Source organism: Perca fluviatilis, chromosome 6 (genome assembly GCF_010015445.1).
Source record: "Perca fluviatilis chromosome 6, GENO_Pfluv_1.0, whole genome shotgun sequence".
In the NCBI taxonomy this organism is placed as follows: Eukaryota; Metazoa; Chordata; class Actinopteri; order Perciformes; family Percidae; genus Perca; species Perca fluviatilis.
Genome location: NC_053117.1, coordinates 36,632,351 through 36,651,626, shown reverse-complemented (window position 1 = coordinate 36,651,626; position 19,276 = coordinate 36,632,351). Strand labels below are relative to the sequence as shown.

General features: G+C 42.7%; 1 protein-coding gene across 2 annotated transcripts in view; it reads right to left on the bottom strand.

Moving 5' to 3' along the window:
* The window catches only part of lzts1 (leucine zipper, putative tumor suppressor 1), a 28,764-nt gene extending 9,764 nt beyond the window's left edge, over positions 1-19,000 (bottom strand). The window contains exons 1-4 of one of the 2 annotated variants that reach the window (XM_039804600.1): positions 18,701-19,000; positions 3,810-4,156; positions 2,448-2,585; positions 603-765 (exon numbers count right to left, since the gene is read on the bottom strand). In XM_039804600.1, coding sequence (XP_039660534.1) covers positions 603-765; positions 2,448-2,585; positions 3,810-4,040 — 532 coding nt within the window. In that variant the 5' untranslated portion in view covers positions 4,041-4,156; positions 18,701-19,000. Of the gene's footprint in view, positions 1-602; positions 766-2,447; positions 2,586-3,809; positions 4,157-8,860; positions 9,054-18,700 lie in introns of those variants that run through there. The other variant, XM_039804599.1, reaches the window with a different exon arrangement.
* Between the last annotated feature and the right edge of the window lie 276 nt (positions 19,001-19,276).

Genomic DNA, 19,276 nt, shown 5'->3' with positions numbered 1-19,276 from the left:
GGTCCAGCCATATTTAGTTTATTGACATGCTTTTATTTAATTGATAAAAGTAACATATTTTTGACTGTATTATTGCATGTCTCACATAGCTTTCTCACTTACAGTTTAGTCCACATGAAGCCCTAAAAAAGTCAGCAAAAAAAGTTCCTTAGCCCTCAGAGTTTTGCAAATAGCAAAACAATGAATTATGATTACATTTTTAAAAGCAGGCTACCACACAGCCGACTCACAACAACCGGTTTCACAGCCTGAATATGCAAACTCTCTGGTTGTGTGAACATTTCTGGGTGTCAAAGTCTGCAAATCTGCCAAATTCTGCTCGCGTAATTACAGTTTGAAAACTTGTTCTCGTCTGGTTTGTGTGACGCACAACTAGGCAAAATTTATTGTGAACATAAATTGATGATGTTGGCCGGATCAAAATTTGCGAGGGGCCAGATTTGGCCCGCGGGCCTTGAGTTTGACTTAGATCCTTATCCTGTGATTTAACACCAAACAGAGCAGTGAGAATGGGACGGATCAATTGGCTCCTTTAGTATTTCAGAAAGAGTGAGTAATCTCATTTTAAGGCAACCGTTTATCAATATAATATCGATAAAGACCTGAGAAGGTGTCTTGCTTGTGTCTAATGTCTGGACTCCTCGCTTTCTCCAGAGGACAAAGGATGTGGTCCAGGCTGTTGTGGCCTGTCTCTGTGGACGATGTACTCCTGGGAATCACTGGCTTGAAGGCAGTGGAACGGACCAGTGACTTCTCAGCAGAGGCCTAGAAGAGTGAAATGACAAGCAGTCATGGTTACGCTTCCCATTTTTTTGATTTTATATTCAGTGTACAAAGAAACAAGGATGGGTCACATTGTGAGAACTTAGAAAGAGAATCACAATGACTGGCTTTCACAGAGATAAATATTGTCATGTGCTGGAAGTCTGTACAAATGAAATGGAGAGATCCCCCCCCCCCCTCCGAACCACTGAAGCATGCAGAATGGCTTCACTACAAGCTGGCGGTATTAAAAGCCACACAGCAGTAGTTGCAAGTAAAATTCACCAGACTGTCATAAAAGAGAAAACTCATTTCAAAGATGAACTTATACTCCACATGCCCCATCTGTGCTGTCCAAGAAACGTCACAAGCAGTACTATTCCACCCCTCCTTTCTCTACTCCTCTCCTCTGCATCCCCCCCCCACCCCTTTTGCTGTCTGAGTTAAGATGAATAGCCCTTCTCTGTGATATTAATAATATGAGCTACTGCTGAAGTGTAAGGTAAAGCTTGTGAGCTCAGCATTCCTTCTCACTGACTTCATGACTGGGATGCCTTTCCTCACCCCACCACCCCCCTTTTTTTCTATCCCTCAAACTCTCTTTGGCCCTCGATCTCTCTCTCCTTTCTCTCTTATTCTCTGCTCTGTCTCTTTCAAAGCTGCTTCCTATTCCTCTCCTTTCTCCCCCTCTTCTTGCCCCCGAGGAATAAAGACCTATTGAAGGAGAGTCCGTCTTGGCACAGAAATGACTGCACTGAGAAGATCAAGGCATTCTTAGGTCATTAATCTGGGAGGGGGGGGGTGATTAATAAACTGGGAAGGTTCAACACAGGTTTATAAGGACTGGCTGCTACCAATTAAACTACCTGCTGGGCATGTTTTATCCTCAACTTCGCTGTGAGGTTTTCCAAAGTCTGTTGCAGTTATGCAGTGTGACTGTAACCGGTTCCAGTCAAGTAAAGCACAGCGCTGCTACATTTGACCAGGCTATAATGAATGGACATACAATCAGAATCTCAGCTAACATCTGACATATCTGATGAAATATTGTTTTTGTACAATATGAACAAATTAGAGCTGCAACGATTAGTCGACTAATTGATTAGTCGATCGACAGAGAAATCTTTGCCAGACATTTAGATAATCGATTAATCAAGTAATCTTTCATGAAAAAATAACAGAGAACGCTGTTATTAGCCTCTCAAATTGACAAGTAAGACATTACCTTGGACCTTGAGACACTAGAATGGACATTTTTCACTATTTTCTGACATTTTACAGACCAAACAATTATTCAATGAATCTATAAAATAATCGGCAGGTTAATCGATAATGAAAATAATCGTTAGTTGCAGCACTAGAACAAATGATATATGACAGTTGCTGATAGGTGTATATTGTTACCTTTGCACGACGCCAGGCTAGCTGTTTCCCCCTGTTTCCAGTCTTTATGCTAAGCAAAGCTGCTAAGCTAAGTTTACCATCTGCTGGCTCCAGCTACACATTTACTGTACAAAATGTGAGTTTGCTATTAATCTTTTTATGTAACTCGTGGCAAAGCAAATATAGATATATTCCAAAAATGTGGAACCATTCCTTTTAAAATCTAATTATTTAAATTGTTTAATTAAAGTCTAACTTTTGGGTAAAGCACGAGGGAAGAAACATTGGGGCATTTTGCTCACCCTTACAGCCATGTTTCCTGACATGAGCAACAGTTTTGGTTGCAGTCGCCCATCTGATTCCCCATCTCGGTTCTTTCCACCCGCGCAACCTTCCATTGGTCCTCCTCTGTGGTGCGCTGACCTCGGTTTATGGCTTACCTTTTAGGGAAAAGGATAAACATGTTATGCTTTGTGGTGTTATATACGTGCAATACATTTCTGTGGTGTAATATATTTCTAATATATTTCTTATGAATTAAAGCTATAGTGCGCAGTTTCTGTCGCCCCCCATGAGGAATTCTAAGTAATGACAACAAAACTGTCGGCGCGTCCACATGATACAAGCCTTCTGTGACCGTGCACCGACACCCCCCCCACCTCCTCCATGCAGTTGCTAGTAGCCAAGGAGGACACGGAGGATTAAAAAAACACGATGGACTCTTCAGAAGAGGTCATTATCTTCATTCGAGTTTCTGCGCGGGAAAGTCGCCGGACGCCACAATCTTCTGAACATAGTCATACTGAGAAATACAGAGAGAGTTGTGTGGAGCCGATAGTCTTAATTAGCTTTGTAGCAACTCATTTGGCAATGGCTTGAATGTAAAGGCCGTTCATTAACATTAAAAAGTTACGCACTAAAGCTTTAAAACCATAGTGTTAATTAGGGCTGGGCGTTATGGAGAAAATCTATATCACGATATTTTTGACCAAATACATCGATATTGTGGCGATATTGTAGGGTTGAATATGCGTGCTTTCACAAAACATTTACACAATGAGATTTTTGAGAAACAATCATCAGTAACATGGATATAATGACTGAGTGGGTAAAGGTAAATAACAGAACAGCTAGAACAGTCTGGAAAGTTCAGAAAATGGCATAGCTTTACTGTAATGCAGCATTTAAAACCAGGAAAAGACACCACGTGTTACATCACTAATGTTACGATATCCAAAATGTAAAGGTGCAGTAGGCGATGCTGGGCAAAGATTGTTTATATCTAAACTGCCAAACAAATACAACCCCCCCCCCCCTCCCAACATTTTGCTCATGGGTGGGTGGGGCTGTCCGGATGCCAATTTAAGCCCCCACTGCTCAAAATCTCTTACACAGAGAGACATTTCTTTTGTAAATAATTCCACCATTCATCACAATCCAACTCTTTTATTCTAAAGCTTTGCACTCCCACCCCCCCCCCCTTCAGGAGCTCCGCCCCCTAGATTCACAGACAGATAACTACTGTGCGGAAAGGAGCGGAAGGTACCAGACATCCGGCCGAAAAGAGTAACGGAGCAATCCCAGAAGTGGAACTAATGCCTAGACTAATGTCAATATAATATCGATATATTGCCCAGCCTTAGTGTTTATCTGATGGCACAGACCTTGATGTAAAAGAAATCTTCACTTCGTCCTGAGCGGGAGTGGGACAGGCCTTTAGAGGGCTGAGCGGCGGACGAGGAGCCCTGAGCGAAGCCGCACGTCAGCAACTCGTCAAGGCTGCAACCTCCACTCTTTCTGTGAGCGTTTGTTCTCTTCTTTAACCTGTGTTCAGACGCCTGGCAGTGTTTGCTGTCGAGGCTGTCGCCGTTGACGAGGCTGCTGACGCTGCCCATGGTCCTGCAGGCATAGGTGAGGGGAGGGTGGGGCTCAAGTCCAGGTGGTCGAGTCACACAGAAGTGAAGGGAAGACACAACTCATGACCCCGGAGAAGAACTGTCAGTGGCTCCATCTGCAAGACAAGACAAGAGAGGAATAATACACTTGAGAGCTGCAACGATTCACCCATTAGTTGTCAACTAGTAAATGAATCGACAACTATTTTCATAATGAATGAATCGACAAGTAATTCTCTGATTCCAGCTTGTTAAATATGAATAATTTCTAGTTTCTTCACTCCTCTGTGACAGTAAACTGAATATCGTTTGAGTTGTGGACAAAACAAGACCTTTGAGGACGTCATCTCGGGCTTTGGGAGACACTTTTTTTACATTTTATACACCAAACAACTAATCGATTGATCGAGAAAATAATCGACAGAGTAATCGACAATGAAAATAATCATTACAGCCTTAAAGGGGTGATAGAATGATTAGTTAGGGTATTTCACACTGTTCCTTATGGTCTCCTAATGGGGTATGTAACATTGGTTGGGCTGAAAATGGCCTGGTTGATATTTTACTGGCCCTTATGCATCCCTGTGTTTTGGCCCTATTTGTAACAAGAGCTTTTCTTCCAAATATGGTATGGTCATGAATATTTAGATGAGCTGCGCGCTGATTGGTTGAGCGACTTGCCATAAGCAGTCATTAGAGATGCGCGCTGATTGGTTGAGCGAATCCCCAATACACATACATTAGAGAAGCGACAGAATCACATATTCCAGACACTGCAATGTTTCATTACCAAATTCACTTCTGAGACTTTTAGCTTCGAGAAATCAACTATATAAAGCTGAAAGATATGCCGCTTTTACAAAAAAAATTGATGGCTAATTGCAAATTTGGTAAGACGTGTCGGACTTTAGAGCTCCACACAGTCTGATGAGAAAGCGGTAGCTCGCTGGGCTCCATACCCAGCGCAAAGTCACCCTTTGTGGATACTGCATATCGGGCTCCGCGGCCAGCCGGCATAACTATAATATATTGTCGCACGCCACTTATATAACATCATTCCCCAATGTCTTATAAAGCTAACCGTTGTGTCCGATTTGATTTTAAGGCATTTTTATGAACGCTGAGGCGTCTTTGTAGGACGCGCAGCTGCTTGCTATATGTCCCATTCATTACAATGGGGAAATACCGCAGCTAGCTAGTTACACTTTTGCCATAACTAAATTATATTTACAGTTTGAATTTTGTCGCCAACTTATTATACAACATCATTCCCCAATGTCTTATAAAGCTAACCGTTGTGTCCGATTTGATTTTAAGGCATTTTTATGAACGCAATACGCGTTCTTTGGGGACGAGCAGCTGCTTGCTATATGTCCCATTCATTACAATGGGGAAATACCGCAGCTAGCTCACTTTTCGCATAACTAAAGTATATTTACAGTTTGAATTTCGCCGCGGCATGAATATTATAGGTTCCTCAAGGTCTTACAAAGCTTAGCTAACACTTGTCCGATTTCCGGATTTCAATTGAATGTATTTTTGTGAATGTCAGAGTTAGGAGGAGGCTAGCTAGCTCTCATTGATGGACTCCATCTCACTGCGGCTCTATCAATGAGACTCGCGGACAAGAGGCGTTTATTTTCCCGATTGTTTGTTTAAATAACTCAACACACATACCTATTATAAGATTAACTGGAACCTGCGGGCTACGGTAAAAGATTGCGGGCGAATAGCTCGCTGACACTGCGGGCGGGTCATGCGTGGCAACCCAGGCAGCACCAACAACCGGCACTAAACTCCGACACACAGTCGGAGAAAATTTGCAATTAGCCATCCATTTTTGTAAAGCGGCCCACATTTGAGCTTTATATGGTTGATTTCTCGCATAAAAAGTTTCAGAAGTGAATTTTGTAATGGAATAGCAGAGATCTGGCTTCCTAGCTAGATTCAGAAAACTACCTGATCTCAAGGTCAGTTTGGCCTGTAGCCTATTAAATTTGGGGGCGGACCGTTCTCTTAATACACACATGGGCTGACAAAGGTTCCGGTTTTGGGGAGGTTGACGTCAACTTCCAGCTTTGTTGGGATCTCCTTTTCCCGTCAGCGGGTTTCAAAATATGAGATTTTCATAGTAAAGGGGTGTCAGTGGGATTTTGAGCTTCTATGTATGTCCTATTTACCCACCGAACTGTCCTCATTCAACTATGACAGGGTAAAATCGGTTTTGCATTCTATCACCCCTTTAAAGCAAGAAAATACAAACACGTAAACATTGATCTAGCTGCTGAACCACGTTCTGATAAGAGCTTCTTCTGTGGTAAATGTGTGACTTTGCATAAATACATTTTACACCATTTTCTGACCAGTTTATAGACCAAATAGCCACAATGAAAATAATCGTATAAGTTGCAGCCCTAATACGCTTTACACAGAGAAAATATTAGCTGTTGATCATTGTTTTTAACGAAAGGACAAAACTACGGCATAGCTTTGTGGGATGCTTTTTTGAAATGTTTAATTCTATTGTTTCCTGTTCAGTCCAGACATGCAGCGTTGAAGCAGGTGTGTTCAATTGGCAAAACAAACAGAGTGAAAAACACGTCCATCTTGGCACCGTGCCTGGCTTTGTGTGTCTAGATTTATGGCTCGGCCGTTGGGCTTGACAAATAACCCTTTGGGCGCCCTTCCTCTATCAAACTGGCAATTTGGCCTCTTACGGCCTACTCAACACCCGGCTGGCGCTGCCAACTGAATAACACTATACAAACATTTTGCGTTTGCTATTGTACTTCAACACAGTATAAACAGACCACACAGAAATGTTAAGTATTTGATAATGTCATAGGCTTGAATTATGATATAAAGATTGGAATAAGAAGACAGAACGTGAATGGATTTGTGTTGTTAACATTAACGTTGTAGATAGCTAACAGAAACGAACCTTGAACAGAAATACATAAAGAAAGGGTCTTCTAATTGGCAAGTTCAGTCTCAAAGCCCTTCCAGATGGTTCTCTCGACCAGACTAAAGTTATCTGCATGTACTGTCGATGTGAATTGAGTTACCGCCGGAATAAATCGAGTCTCAAATACCACGTGAGCATTAAATACTAGAAAAATATCCCTTTGGTGATTAATTGTGACTTAGCTATGCACAATTGTGCGATTAATGGCTAATGATTAAATATTTAAAACCATTTGACAGCCCTACAAGGACATTTATTCATGGAGGTACAAGTGATACTCTCTAATAACTGTCCCCACCTCCCTTTTAACCCTCATGTTGTCCTCCGGTCAAATTTGACCCTCTTTTTCCAAAGTTTCTATATAACAAATATGGGTTTATTTCAAGCAAATTGCCCAAAAATAACATGGATGGTTCCATGCACGAAACAAGGCTGTGATGATCCAGCAACACACGTTCCCTCAGATCTTAACTATTAGTCAAAAATAATTCATAATATCTGAGGGGTTTTAAACTCAGAAAATAGGTATCATTTCATATAAATGAGGTATAATGACCATGAATTCCGAAAATAAGTGTAAAACTAGTGGTAATAGGTTGGAATAAAGCTGGCTACGAAGATGTAACACAGAACCGGGTGATCATTTTTTTTACTTTATGCTTTGTAAAAAGGCAAAACAGACCATGAAAAGTGCATGGTGGATGGGAAGACAACACAAGGGTTAAAGACAGCCAGATCCCCAGATGCTGTTCATCATGACCTCTAACCCCTCAGGGGAAAAGTCCCCCCAGTAGTGACTGGGATCCATACTGGCTGATCAGGCCTGCGGGCTCCCCTAACCACCTGGTCCTCAGCGTGTAATCATTTTATAACAGCCGCAGCAACAAAGCATGGTGCCGTAAGTCACATATTAGTGTACATTTCATTTGGCTTGAGGCTCATCCATGATAGTTGGTTGCACAGTGCTCTTTGTAAGGATATGCATGGCTGTCAGTGTCATTTTCCTGAGGTGTTTGATGGGCATGCTTGAAGAGGGAAAATGCAGAATGAAGGCGGCATAGCTGATCAAGACTGTCACTTTTCATCGCCCAGAAAACAATGATAAGCGAGATGAGACATGTACAAAATAGATGTTTCATCATGAGGAGAATTACAGACGCATCAGAGGCAGACAGCAAAGTGAGACCGAGTAGCAAAGTTTGAGTGCTTTCTACAGCAGAATATAAATTGGACAGTTAGGAGAATCCAGCAAAAGGAAAGCTAATCTTAAATTGCGTTTGGGGCTTTTTAATCATGAAACAATCTTGTCTTCTAAATGTTTCAGTTTTGATGTTCTCTTTTATCTGGGGTGAAATTCAAAACACATTTTCGAAAGCAAACCACCGAAAAACGTAACCACCAAAAGTATCGGCGTATGTTAAATTTGAGCATCGGAGACCGGGAAAGTGAGACAGAGGAGGAAAGTTTAATTGGCTTCCAAGGCAGACTCCAAATCGGACAGTGAGGAGGAGGACACAGCAAAAAGGGAAAGATAATCCTAAATTGCATTGAGGCTTCTTATCACGGAGAATCCGAATCTTCCAGCACAGCTTCAGTTTTCCAATTTCTTCAAAACATCTTCTCAAAAATAAACCACTGCAAATGTCGAGCAATGGTACATGTTAAATGTGTACCTTCAAAGCAGTCCCCTCAGTCTGTGCTCCTGATGTAAACAGTCTCTGACATGACTGCCTCTATTCCACTGTGCCTGGATGTCTGCCACTAAATCTAAACTCCAGCCTTCACTATCACTCTCAGATATTAGCATCCACCGCTGACATGGGACTCAAGTAATGAACCGATAGATTGTACTTACTGTCAGGTCATTCTAAGCATCCATCTCTAGCAAGGCCCATGCAGAGTCATCCATCCTGTCCTGGAGAGAGTGAACAGGCAGACATGTGTGTGTGTGCGCCTGTCTGTCTGTGTGTATGCCCTTGAATGAATGAACCAGCAGCAAATGCAAGCCTCACACTATCGCCACGGCCAGAAGGTAACTGTTCTGTGGAGGGGGCGGGGTCCTTTTAGTCAGCCTGTACCCAGCTTTGCATTATAACTGACATGTAAATTCAACTGGGTGTGGGTGGGTGTGTTTTGGGACCTCCCGCTTCCCCCAGGGGAGCCAGTGTACAACATGTGCTCCCATAGAACTGGCGTGTGCCGCTCAAGTGATTAACTCTCTGCCTTCACAAAAGATCTTTTACACCACCCCCACCCCACTGTGTGCCCCCCCCTACCCCATTCCTCCCACTATCACCCACAGACACCCTCCGTTTTTTTGCATTGACTTACTGTGTAATAACCATTCATCCTACCTCCCCTCTCTCCCTCCCTCCCTTCTTCCATCAGTCCCTCCCTCCATCCATCCGTCCCAACCGGTGCCCTGCACCCCACCCTGAACAAACAACACTTCATGTGAAGGAGGGGGGGAAAGCCGCTTGCCCTCTCTCTTTTCGCTCTTTGTCTGTTGAAGTGTGCCGCTCTTTGTGTGGACTCTTGTGTGCCCGGTTGATGTATTCTCCCCAAACAGCCCAGGACCGTATTTGAGTGTTAAATAAATGACTAGTCCTCACAATGAGAGGGCTGGAGAGCTTCAGTTTTACCGTGATTTACCACCATCCTGCTGTTATGCTGTTTGTACAGACGTTACACATGCTGACTCACTCTCTCTCTCACACACACACACACACACACACACACACACACACACAGCCTCATTGCTGGAGTACAAGTCTCTCTAAAGGCAGTAGAGCGTTCAGCATCCCACAGAGTACACACTGTTGTTGACAAAACACCTTGTGGATGAAATACGATCACACATCACGACAGGAAAATATACAAGGTACTGTGTTTCAAATGAACAAACAACAGTAACAGAAGAGATATGGCCCCTAAGCTCTGCTGCTGACAAAACAAGTGTAAATCTTATGCCCCATTTTTGTCACGAGTAAAGGTATACTTTCTCTTAATGTGAAGAAAACGGACAGCTTTTATATGCATCTACTGATAGAACCCCGCTGATTCATCGATATCATCACACGCAAAAAAAAAAATCGATAAAGAAATCAAATTGAACTTACGGGCAGCAGCACAAACGCCGTGCCCGGTGATCTTTCAACATGTGCAGACGCAATTGCACTAAAGTTTTCACCATATTACATCATACGGTCTGAAGGCTTTTTTTCCATAAAGTCTTTTTCCCAAAGTCTTTTGACCCATCTCTGTAGATCTACCATAATCTTTTTCAGCAGCAACGCTCATTCATCCTTTCAGCTGACTACCATTGTTCCTCCATTTGTCCTATTTGCGCGCACACACACACACACACACACACACACACACACACACACACACACACACACACACACACACACACACACACACACACACACACACACACACACACACACACACACACACACACACACACAAGCCTGTTGGTCTGGACAATGACCCTGCTATTACACTTTTATGCTCCCACTCACTTGCTGGAGAGAATTGGTCAATTTCACTTCTATTTGATACAAATAGTGAAGTGATTTGAAAATCCTTTTTCTCGCTCCATCATTGCAAATTTGAATAAGCACTAGAAACGGTCTGACCTCGTGGCTTTTGAGTGGACAGTGTGATTTAAGGCCTTTGGTGAGATGGGATGGGACAGGGGGTGAATGTGTGTGGATGCATGCATACATCTAATCTGATATCTGATTGGCTGCATGTTTTTTTTCTGTCTACACAAAAGAATGTGTGCACTCGTTTGGTGGTGTGTGTGTGTGTGTGTGTGTGTGTGTGTGTGTGTGTGTGTTAATGGGCGGGGGTGTCCTCCTAGCTTTCGAGCCCCAGCTGACCTGCCTGACACAAAGCCCTGTCCCGCTGACAATAAACCCCCGACACACACACACACACACACAAGCAGCACAGTCACACATAGACACACTCTCCGAGGGCATAGCCAATCCATTACCACAGCCAGTGAGGCAGCAGTGTGTTATAAAGGCCCAGGATTTATACCTGTCTCCCAATGACCATGGAACTCTCCTCTGTTCTCACTGTACCGCTACACTGCCACGGTGCCAGATGGCAACACTTTTAATTCTCACTGTCTATATGGTAATTTCTAACAGATGCACGTGTAATCTATCTAGTTCACTGTGTCTGTTTTTTTAGGTCAGTCTCAGACAGATTATGTTTCTTTGTTCATGTGTACCGTCTTATGCGCACACACAATTTCATACACAGTGTTTCTTTATTTGAAGGCCCAAACTGCTAAAACACTTTGTAACGTAACAGTGTTTTGCATGTCGTAGTCAAGAAAACTTCCTACCCCAGCTTTCCATAATGGAACTCAATAGCATTGTTTCTTAAACATGCCTAGTACATGCCCATGTCTTTTAAACTCCATCCATGTCTTTTAAACTCCATACCTACAGGATTTATGTTAAAAATGTATGTATGTATGTATGTATGTGTATATATATATATATATATATATATATATATATATATATATATATATATATATATATATATATATATATAAATAAAAAGTCTCAAAGCCCAAGTTAACCCTGATGCCATCATCCAGAGCCCCAGACTGTTCCATAAAGTATTCCCCATGATGAGTAAACTGAATTTGTAAATTCGGAGATCCCCTCTAACATTACCTCCCTTCATTTTCCACAAGTTAACTTCATTTTTTTTTTTTTTCACATGTCAGTCATATTGTATGAGCAGCCAATACTTTAAAGGTCCAATGTGTAGGAATTTCTCCCATCTAGCGTTGAGATCATATGTCGCAATCAACTCTCTCGCGCCACGCAGTTCAAAGTACGTATTACAGCTACGGTAGCCTTCATGCTTCAAAAAGCCGGTCTCTTGCTCTTTTCAATATCATTTTTTCTTTTTCTGGGCGAAGAAGAAGAAGACTCCTGTTCCTGAAATTTGGATTTTGAATATGTGCGGTCCTCCATGTTTCCTTCTTCAAACTTGCCGGGGCCGGGAAGCTACGATACCCATTAGCAGCATTAGCAGCACCTGGGAGTTTATCATGTGACAGCGAAAACGCCAGCAGTACGTCCTGTATGTCCCTTACCGGCTAACGTATTTCAAGATGGCGCATGAATGTGGAGCGTCTACCCCAGTTCATGCGAATGCAAATGTAAAATTTCAAGCCAAAAGGAATACTTGGAATTGGTGGTGGTGGTCAATATTCATGAAAAAGGACGTAAACACAAAGGAAGTTTGTGACCGGGCAACACCGATTTTGATAATGAACAACTACACACGTTACACACTGGACCTTTAAATGTCAGTGGAGGATCTTGTAGATCTTAAACTTACTTGAGGCAGCTAATCCATCACAGTAAATATTTTTTGTCAAAGTCAGGTTATCTTTGTGAGATAATGGAGATGAAAGCACAGCTTGTTTTGCAAAGGCTTCCAGCGTGCTGTGTTTAAGCGCTCGCAGGGATGTCTGACTTCAAAGACTTACGGTAGGAGTCGACTACTGAAGCAGAAAGCTACCAAATTGACATTTCCACAACATCCATGTGAACCAACATAACCTTTATCAGACTGTGAGTTCACAGGCAATACTTGTTAGTCAATTCATTGCTGGTTTTAGTCTCTCCAGAGCAATAATAAAAAAAAAAGGCGAGTGTGTCTAAATATTTTCCTATACGTATGCATGATATAAATAGTTTAGAATGTTCAGCAAAGTACCAGGAATAATACAAAACAGTAACTAAAATTTAGATTGTCAAACATTCTGGGTTGCAACTTTAATTCTGGGGGAGACATCAGTCTAAATCAATCCTTATTATGCTGTTCGATCTTCTAAATGTACACTGAACATATTGCTCCCAGCGGGATGTAACACACTAGATAACTGGAATCGATCGCTGGTTCACACAAGGTAACTGATGATTCACATGTGATGAAGCAGGCATTTCCCATTATCCCAGGCATGACTGAGTGGAAATTAAACTCACAAATGAAAGCGAGGGGAGGAAGAAACAGCTCACGCACAGTATGACAGGAGAGAGTATATTTCCAGAGAATTGTGGGCTGATCGGTTGAATTATTGAGAAGTAATAGTGTGTCTTTTTCTCTGTCATCCTCTGTGGTGTGTCAAGGCCACAGTCACACGCACGCGTGCGTGCGCGCGCACACACACGCGCGCGCGCGCACGCGCAGAACATCAACTGGGGATGAAGTGTGTTGTACAGACAGCCATCTATCTTTCACTTTCACTTCTAACACTATCTACTGACCAAGCACACACGTATACATACATTCTCTCTCTCTCTCACACACACACACACACACACACACACACACACACACACACACACACACACACACACACACACACACACACACACACACACACACACACACACACTTCTCCATCTTGTGTCTTACTCTCTGTGGCTCTGAGTTGGGGATGAGTAATGTGGACTCCAGCAGAACATCAACTGGGGATGAAGTGTGTTGTACAGACAGCCATCTATCTTTCACTTTCACTGCTAACATATCTATCTACTGACCAAGCACACACATTCACATTCACTTTACACACACACACACACACACACACACACACACACACACACACACACACACACACACACACACACACACACACACACACACACACACACACATGCACGCACACACAATGGCGTCCAATAGCAGCTAATTGGCTAATCCCTTTAGTGCATTGTGAAGGAGATCGAGCATGAATAGGGCTTCAATGCTGAAGAGCAGAATAGCAGACACTCATTACCGCCCCAGAGTGAGGAGATGGAATACCAGGCACGGAGAGAGAGAGGCACGAGCAGAAAGAGAAAGAGACATGGAAAGTGTCTGAGAGAGAGAGAGAGAGAGAGAGATTTGTATTTTGTGGAGCTAACATTTCATTGTACATTGATGACCGTTGTATTTTCCAACAAACAGTCAATGTCTCCTCTGTTCAAATTTTGAGGGGTTTGGATGCAGAGAAAGGCTTAAGAACGCCAATTTCACTCGAACAACGCATCTCATGAACTGGTTCGTATGGTATCAAAGGAAAAAATATGTGCAATAATTCGTATGATTTCCTACGCAATTACGGCGAACGAATGTAACATGACAGTCAAACGCTGACTCTCATGTGGCAACGACCAAAACCGCTAGTTAAGATTAAAAAAAAAGATTTCAGTCCCCTTAAGTATTAGTATAACATGTGTTTTTACCCTTAACTTTTTCCGGTACTCGAACCCCGCCCATCCAGTTGAAAGCCCTGTGTTTAATGACCCACACATCATCTACGATCTCCTCCGTAAAAACGTCGCTTCACTCGCTTATACATCAGCAGTCAGTGTGCTGCATACAGTAATAAATACGTGGCATACATACAAATTCCAGTGCATTACTGTTTGTAGCTATACATACGAATGGTTCATGAGAACAGCCTGGCTTAAATCAGGCGAGTAAAACCCATATTGGTCATTAACTTGATCTCAGTGTCTTCTATTGGCAGCCGTGTGGGCGCATCACAAGTCACATCACTGACCAGAGGCCAGCATTTAGTGAAGAACCCCTTATTTTTTGTGTGTGGCATTTTTAGGGCTTAATTTCTGACAGGACAGCTTTAGACACGAAGGGCCCTATCTTGCACTCGGCACGAAGACCGACGCAAGTAGATTGGTTTCTATATAGCGCTTTTCTAGTCTTAACGACTACTCAAAGCACTTTAACATAGTAAAGGAACCATTCGCACACATTCACACACTGTGGCCGAGGCTGCCGTACAAGATGCCACCTGCTCATCAGATAAACATTCACACACATTTACAACTCGGGGTTCAAGGCCCAAGGACACTTCGACATGGGACTGCAGGGCCAGGGATCGAACCACCAACCTTCCAATTGGCAACCGCTCTACAACTGAGCCACAGCCGCCCCGCGGGGCAAGTGTCTTTGCTAGTTTAAGACCGACGCAGTTGTCAATTTCCTGTCCAGTGCACCCGCGCTGGTCTTACAGGGAGGTGTGTTCAGGTGAATTCTTGGCGTATTGCTATCTTGAGGCAGTGGGAAGTGATCGCGCCATTGACCAACAAAAACCTGGTCTAAAGTCTACAGCGCAGCATTTCGTTGTTATTTTAACAGCGAATTAGTCAAATGCGCCTAGGCTCGTGCACATGCGCCCGGACCCTTTTTTCAAAAGTGGGTTCGTAAACGCCCCTAAACCCACCTGCACCACGCGCTTCACGCCGTGCGCTTAGATCGTTAAAATAGGGCCCGAAAGGGGAGAGAGAGAGAGGGGGAATGACATGCAGCAAAGGGCCACATGTCGGAACCGAACCTGCGGCTGTTGCATCAAGGACTGAGCCTCTGTATATGGGCGCGCGCTCTACCAGGTGAGCTACCAAGGCGCCCGTGAAAAACCCATTTGTTCAAATTAGATTGCATTCAGATACTATTATGTGCATCCAAATGAGACATTAGGTCAACCAAACAATCAACCTCCTAAGGTTTTAGTAGATAAGGAGGTTATGTGCACTGCTCACTGGGTTTGTATGGCTGGCCAAGTACTGCTCCTCTAATACAGGCATTTGCATAACCTTGGCAGATGGAGTATAGAGGGAAATGTATTTTTAATGGAGTCTAAATGGGAGCCTTTAGTGCCGCGACGACGATGGGAATTGATGCTCATGAATAGAAGGAGTCCTAAAATTAAATATCCAAAATGTCCTTTCATATTCCTACATTGAGCTGCATCCATCCATACAGGATTGATTATTGCATTACAATATGTCTCTGCACTTTTCTGTAATGCTTCACATTTTTTATGCAGTGCCCTGGAATCAGTCCAAAAATGGTTTTAAAGAGTTGTACGTGTCTTCGGTTAGATACTGCAGATCACCGGCCAGCTCCATAGTCATGAAGTATTTACGCCTAAGGCTTTTATCCCACTCTAAAAACAGCAAGTGAAAATGGATTGTAACAAATGGAAGTATTTTTAGACATTTCAAATTATTGCCCATCCACTACCCAGGAATATTTACCTTTTCCAGTACCCACCACTTGTTTTTCAACATTCTGTGTCATTTATTTATATATATATATATATATATATATATATATATATATATATATATATATATATATATATATATATATATATATAAATAACACGACAGCCTCACAAATATGAAAGTAAAACTTGGATGGATTGTCATAAAAGCTTTGTTGTGTTGTCATATTATTCTTTGTGCAATAATTAAGCTTCCAGCAAGGAAGGCACACTTGCTGTCAAAGTTATATTGCACAACACATTTTACTGGCTATATTAATGGTGTCAAATTAGGATACATGTTTTGTTCTGGTTTTGTAGTGGTATTACAATGTCATTTAGAGAAAAATCGTTTTGAACTACATAGACTCACCTAACCTTTCTCGCATACTCACATGTGATCATCATTTCTCAAAAGCCTGTCTTATATATTTGTGTTTGATATGGTATCAGAGTGGAATGATAGGTGGAAAAGAATGAGGCCTTTCTTGGCACTGGGGCCCATTGACCCTGCAAGCTGAAGACTCAGTGATAAGCTTGTCATTCTGGAGCATAACCATCCTCCCATCCTCTTAATCTGCTGTGGCTGTGTGTGTGTGTGTGTGTGTGTGTGTATGTGTCTGTTTGGCGCTGGTGTAATGTGGATGTAAGAGAAGACATAATGAGCTCACTTTCAGGGGTCTATATCATTCTGAAAGCAGCTGGAAACGTGCCGCATGCGATACCTGCGCTCAGTTCCAAAATAAAAATCCCCCCCCCCCCCGCTGACCTTGTAATGCTAAATTGTTCATTGTAGGGAAACTGCGTGGTTCTTTCAACAGTTTGAGGTGCCATAACTCACGAAAGTCACGTCTGATACCTGCTGTGCACAGTCGCTCAGCTGTTTCATATAGTATCAGAATATAATTCTCTTTTAAGGACGTTCACATATGAATCATCGCTGAAAAGTTGAAAACTCTGCAACATGAGCTGAGACTCAGAAAGATGGTGGGATGCTGCACTTCTCTGACACAGAGCCTTCACTAATGAAAGGATGCTGCATTTGGGTAACTGGGACAGTTATTTTGAGAAGCGTCCTCCTTAGCAGGTCATGACAGCACTAATGGTTTGTAACACGCTAAAGATCTGTTACGGAGCTGCATTAGTTCCCATGAAATAATTGCAAAGATAAAAGATATAAAATGACCTGTGAAGTCAAGCTATTTACATCAACAAAAGGAATTCTGCACTTCACAAAAGGAAAAAAAATAGCCCAGCTTTTCTCTAGGGCTGCAGCTGACGATTATTTCCATCATCGATTAATCTGACCATTCATTTCTCGATTGATCGATTAGTTGTTTGGTCTATAAAAGGTCAGAACGTGGTGAAACTTGTAGATCAGTGTCTCCCAAAGCCCAAGACGACATCCTCAAATGTCTTGTTTTGTCCATACCTCAAAGATATATTCAATTTACTGTCACAGCGGAGTGAAGAAACCACAAAATATTCACATTTAAGAAGCTAGTTTCAGATAATTCTTACTTTTTTCCCCCCCTAAGAAATGACTCAAACTGATTAATTGATTATGACAGCTCAGCTATTCTCTGCTGTGACAATACAAGAGAACTGTCTTTGCAACTTTCATCCTCCACACCCTCTCCTTGCAATTCGGTCTCTCCCCTGTGTTTTTCTTTGTACAATAAGTTACAGTACAGAGAAAAGCTGAACATGCCTGAGCAGGTGCCTTATACTCAGTAGATTAAATTCATGTCCCCCAACAGGTCTCAACACCTACTTTTCTGTACACAGGTGTGACAGTTTGCAAACTGGAAGGCTGTGCAAAAGGTAAATTACTCCACACACAGAATCCTCCTTGTGTTGCTTTTAATTATACTGCAAAAATCATAAGAATATTCAAAAACAGGCGAGCCAATTCCTTTAGAGAGACGTATGTATGTATATGTATGTATGTGTGTGTGTGTGTGTGTGTGTGTATATACACACACTTTATGCTTAAAATAGCTTTAACAACTAGCTGTGTGTCCACTGCCATTTATTTCCCCCAAATTGCGGTGTATAGTGTAACATTTATATAAAGCCCCATGCCGCTCCCTATTATTTCACCAAGTTTAAATACAATGGTTTGTCCAGTAATGGCTGTGCAGAAAGTAAAGAACATGATTGTCAGTTTACTGCGTGGAAATAAAAAAACTAAGTTGAAAGCAGACATTTCATTCAGAGCTGGCATGTCCTCAAACACCGTGATGTCTTAACTTTGAGCGTGCATTCTAATCGTATAGCAGAAGACTTGGACCGCCTCCGTGCTGAGAAACTTTAGCTCAGTCAGAATGCTGAACTACGCAAACGAATGACATGATTCAGCGTGGTACTAAAATGAACCTCTCTTTACATTTTGTTCTTTACTTAGTACAAAAAAAAACTTTATGTAAGCCATTAGGACAGCTCCACTTAACAAATCATTCATATCCGTGGGACCTGTCAGTGCCTTTCAAGTTGCGAGGCTGCGAACCCTGACTGAGTCTGTACCATCAATTGTCCCCTGTCACATCCACTCAAACAGCCACAACCCTCCTTCAAGTCCTGCTGGAGGTGACTTACCTCCATTATAGTCTGCCTGCCCCCACAGTCACAGTCACAGTCACAGTCACTGTCGCTGCTGCTCCGTTTCCCAAAGCTGTGTTGATCACAGTGGACAAGCCGCTTCCATCCGGATACTAGTTAGCACTGCTGGTGTGGAGAGAAAGAGATGCTGTTGTTGCTGATCTTTCCAAGTCCCCCTCTCACCCCCTCTTCAACACCTGGTATGGAGCAATCAGCCCGTCCCATCTCCCATACTACGAGCACAATCACATTCCTACATGGACACGCTCCTTCTCTCTCTCCCCTCCCTCTCTTTACAGTGTATCCTTGTTGCCTCCCTCCTGAACTCCCTCCCACTCTCTCCTTCACTCTTAACGTCCAACACTACCTCCCTTCCTCCCTCCCTCCCTCCGCTGCTTGCCCCGTCCACCTCTAAGTTGTGCACTGTTACTTCAGTATTTTCACCCTTTCATCACTTATTACCTGCATCTCTCTCTCTCGCTCTCTCTACCTGTTCCGTATTACTTTTTTCACCTTGGTTTCCTCTTTTCTTTCTCTTTTCCTGGCATCATGCCCAGGGGCTCTGCTATTTAT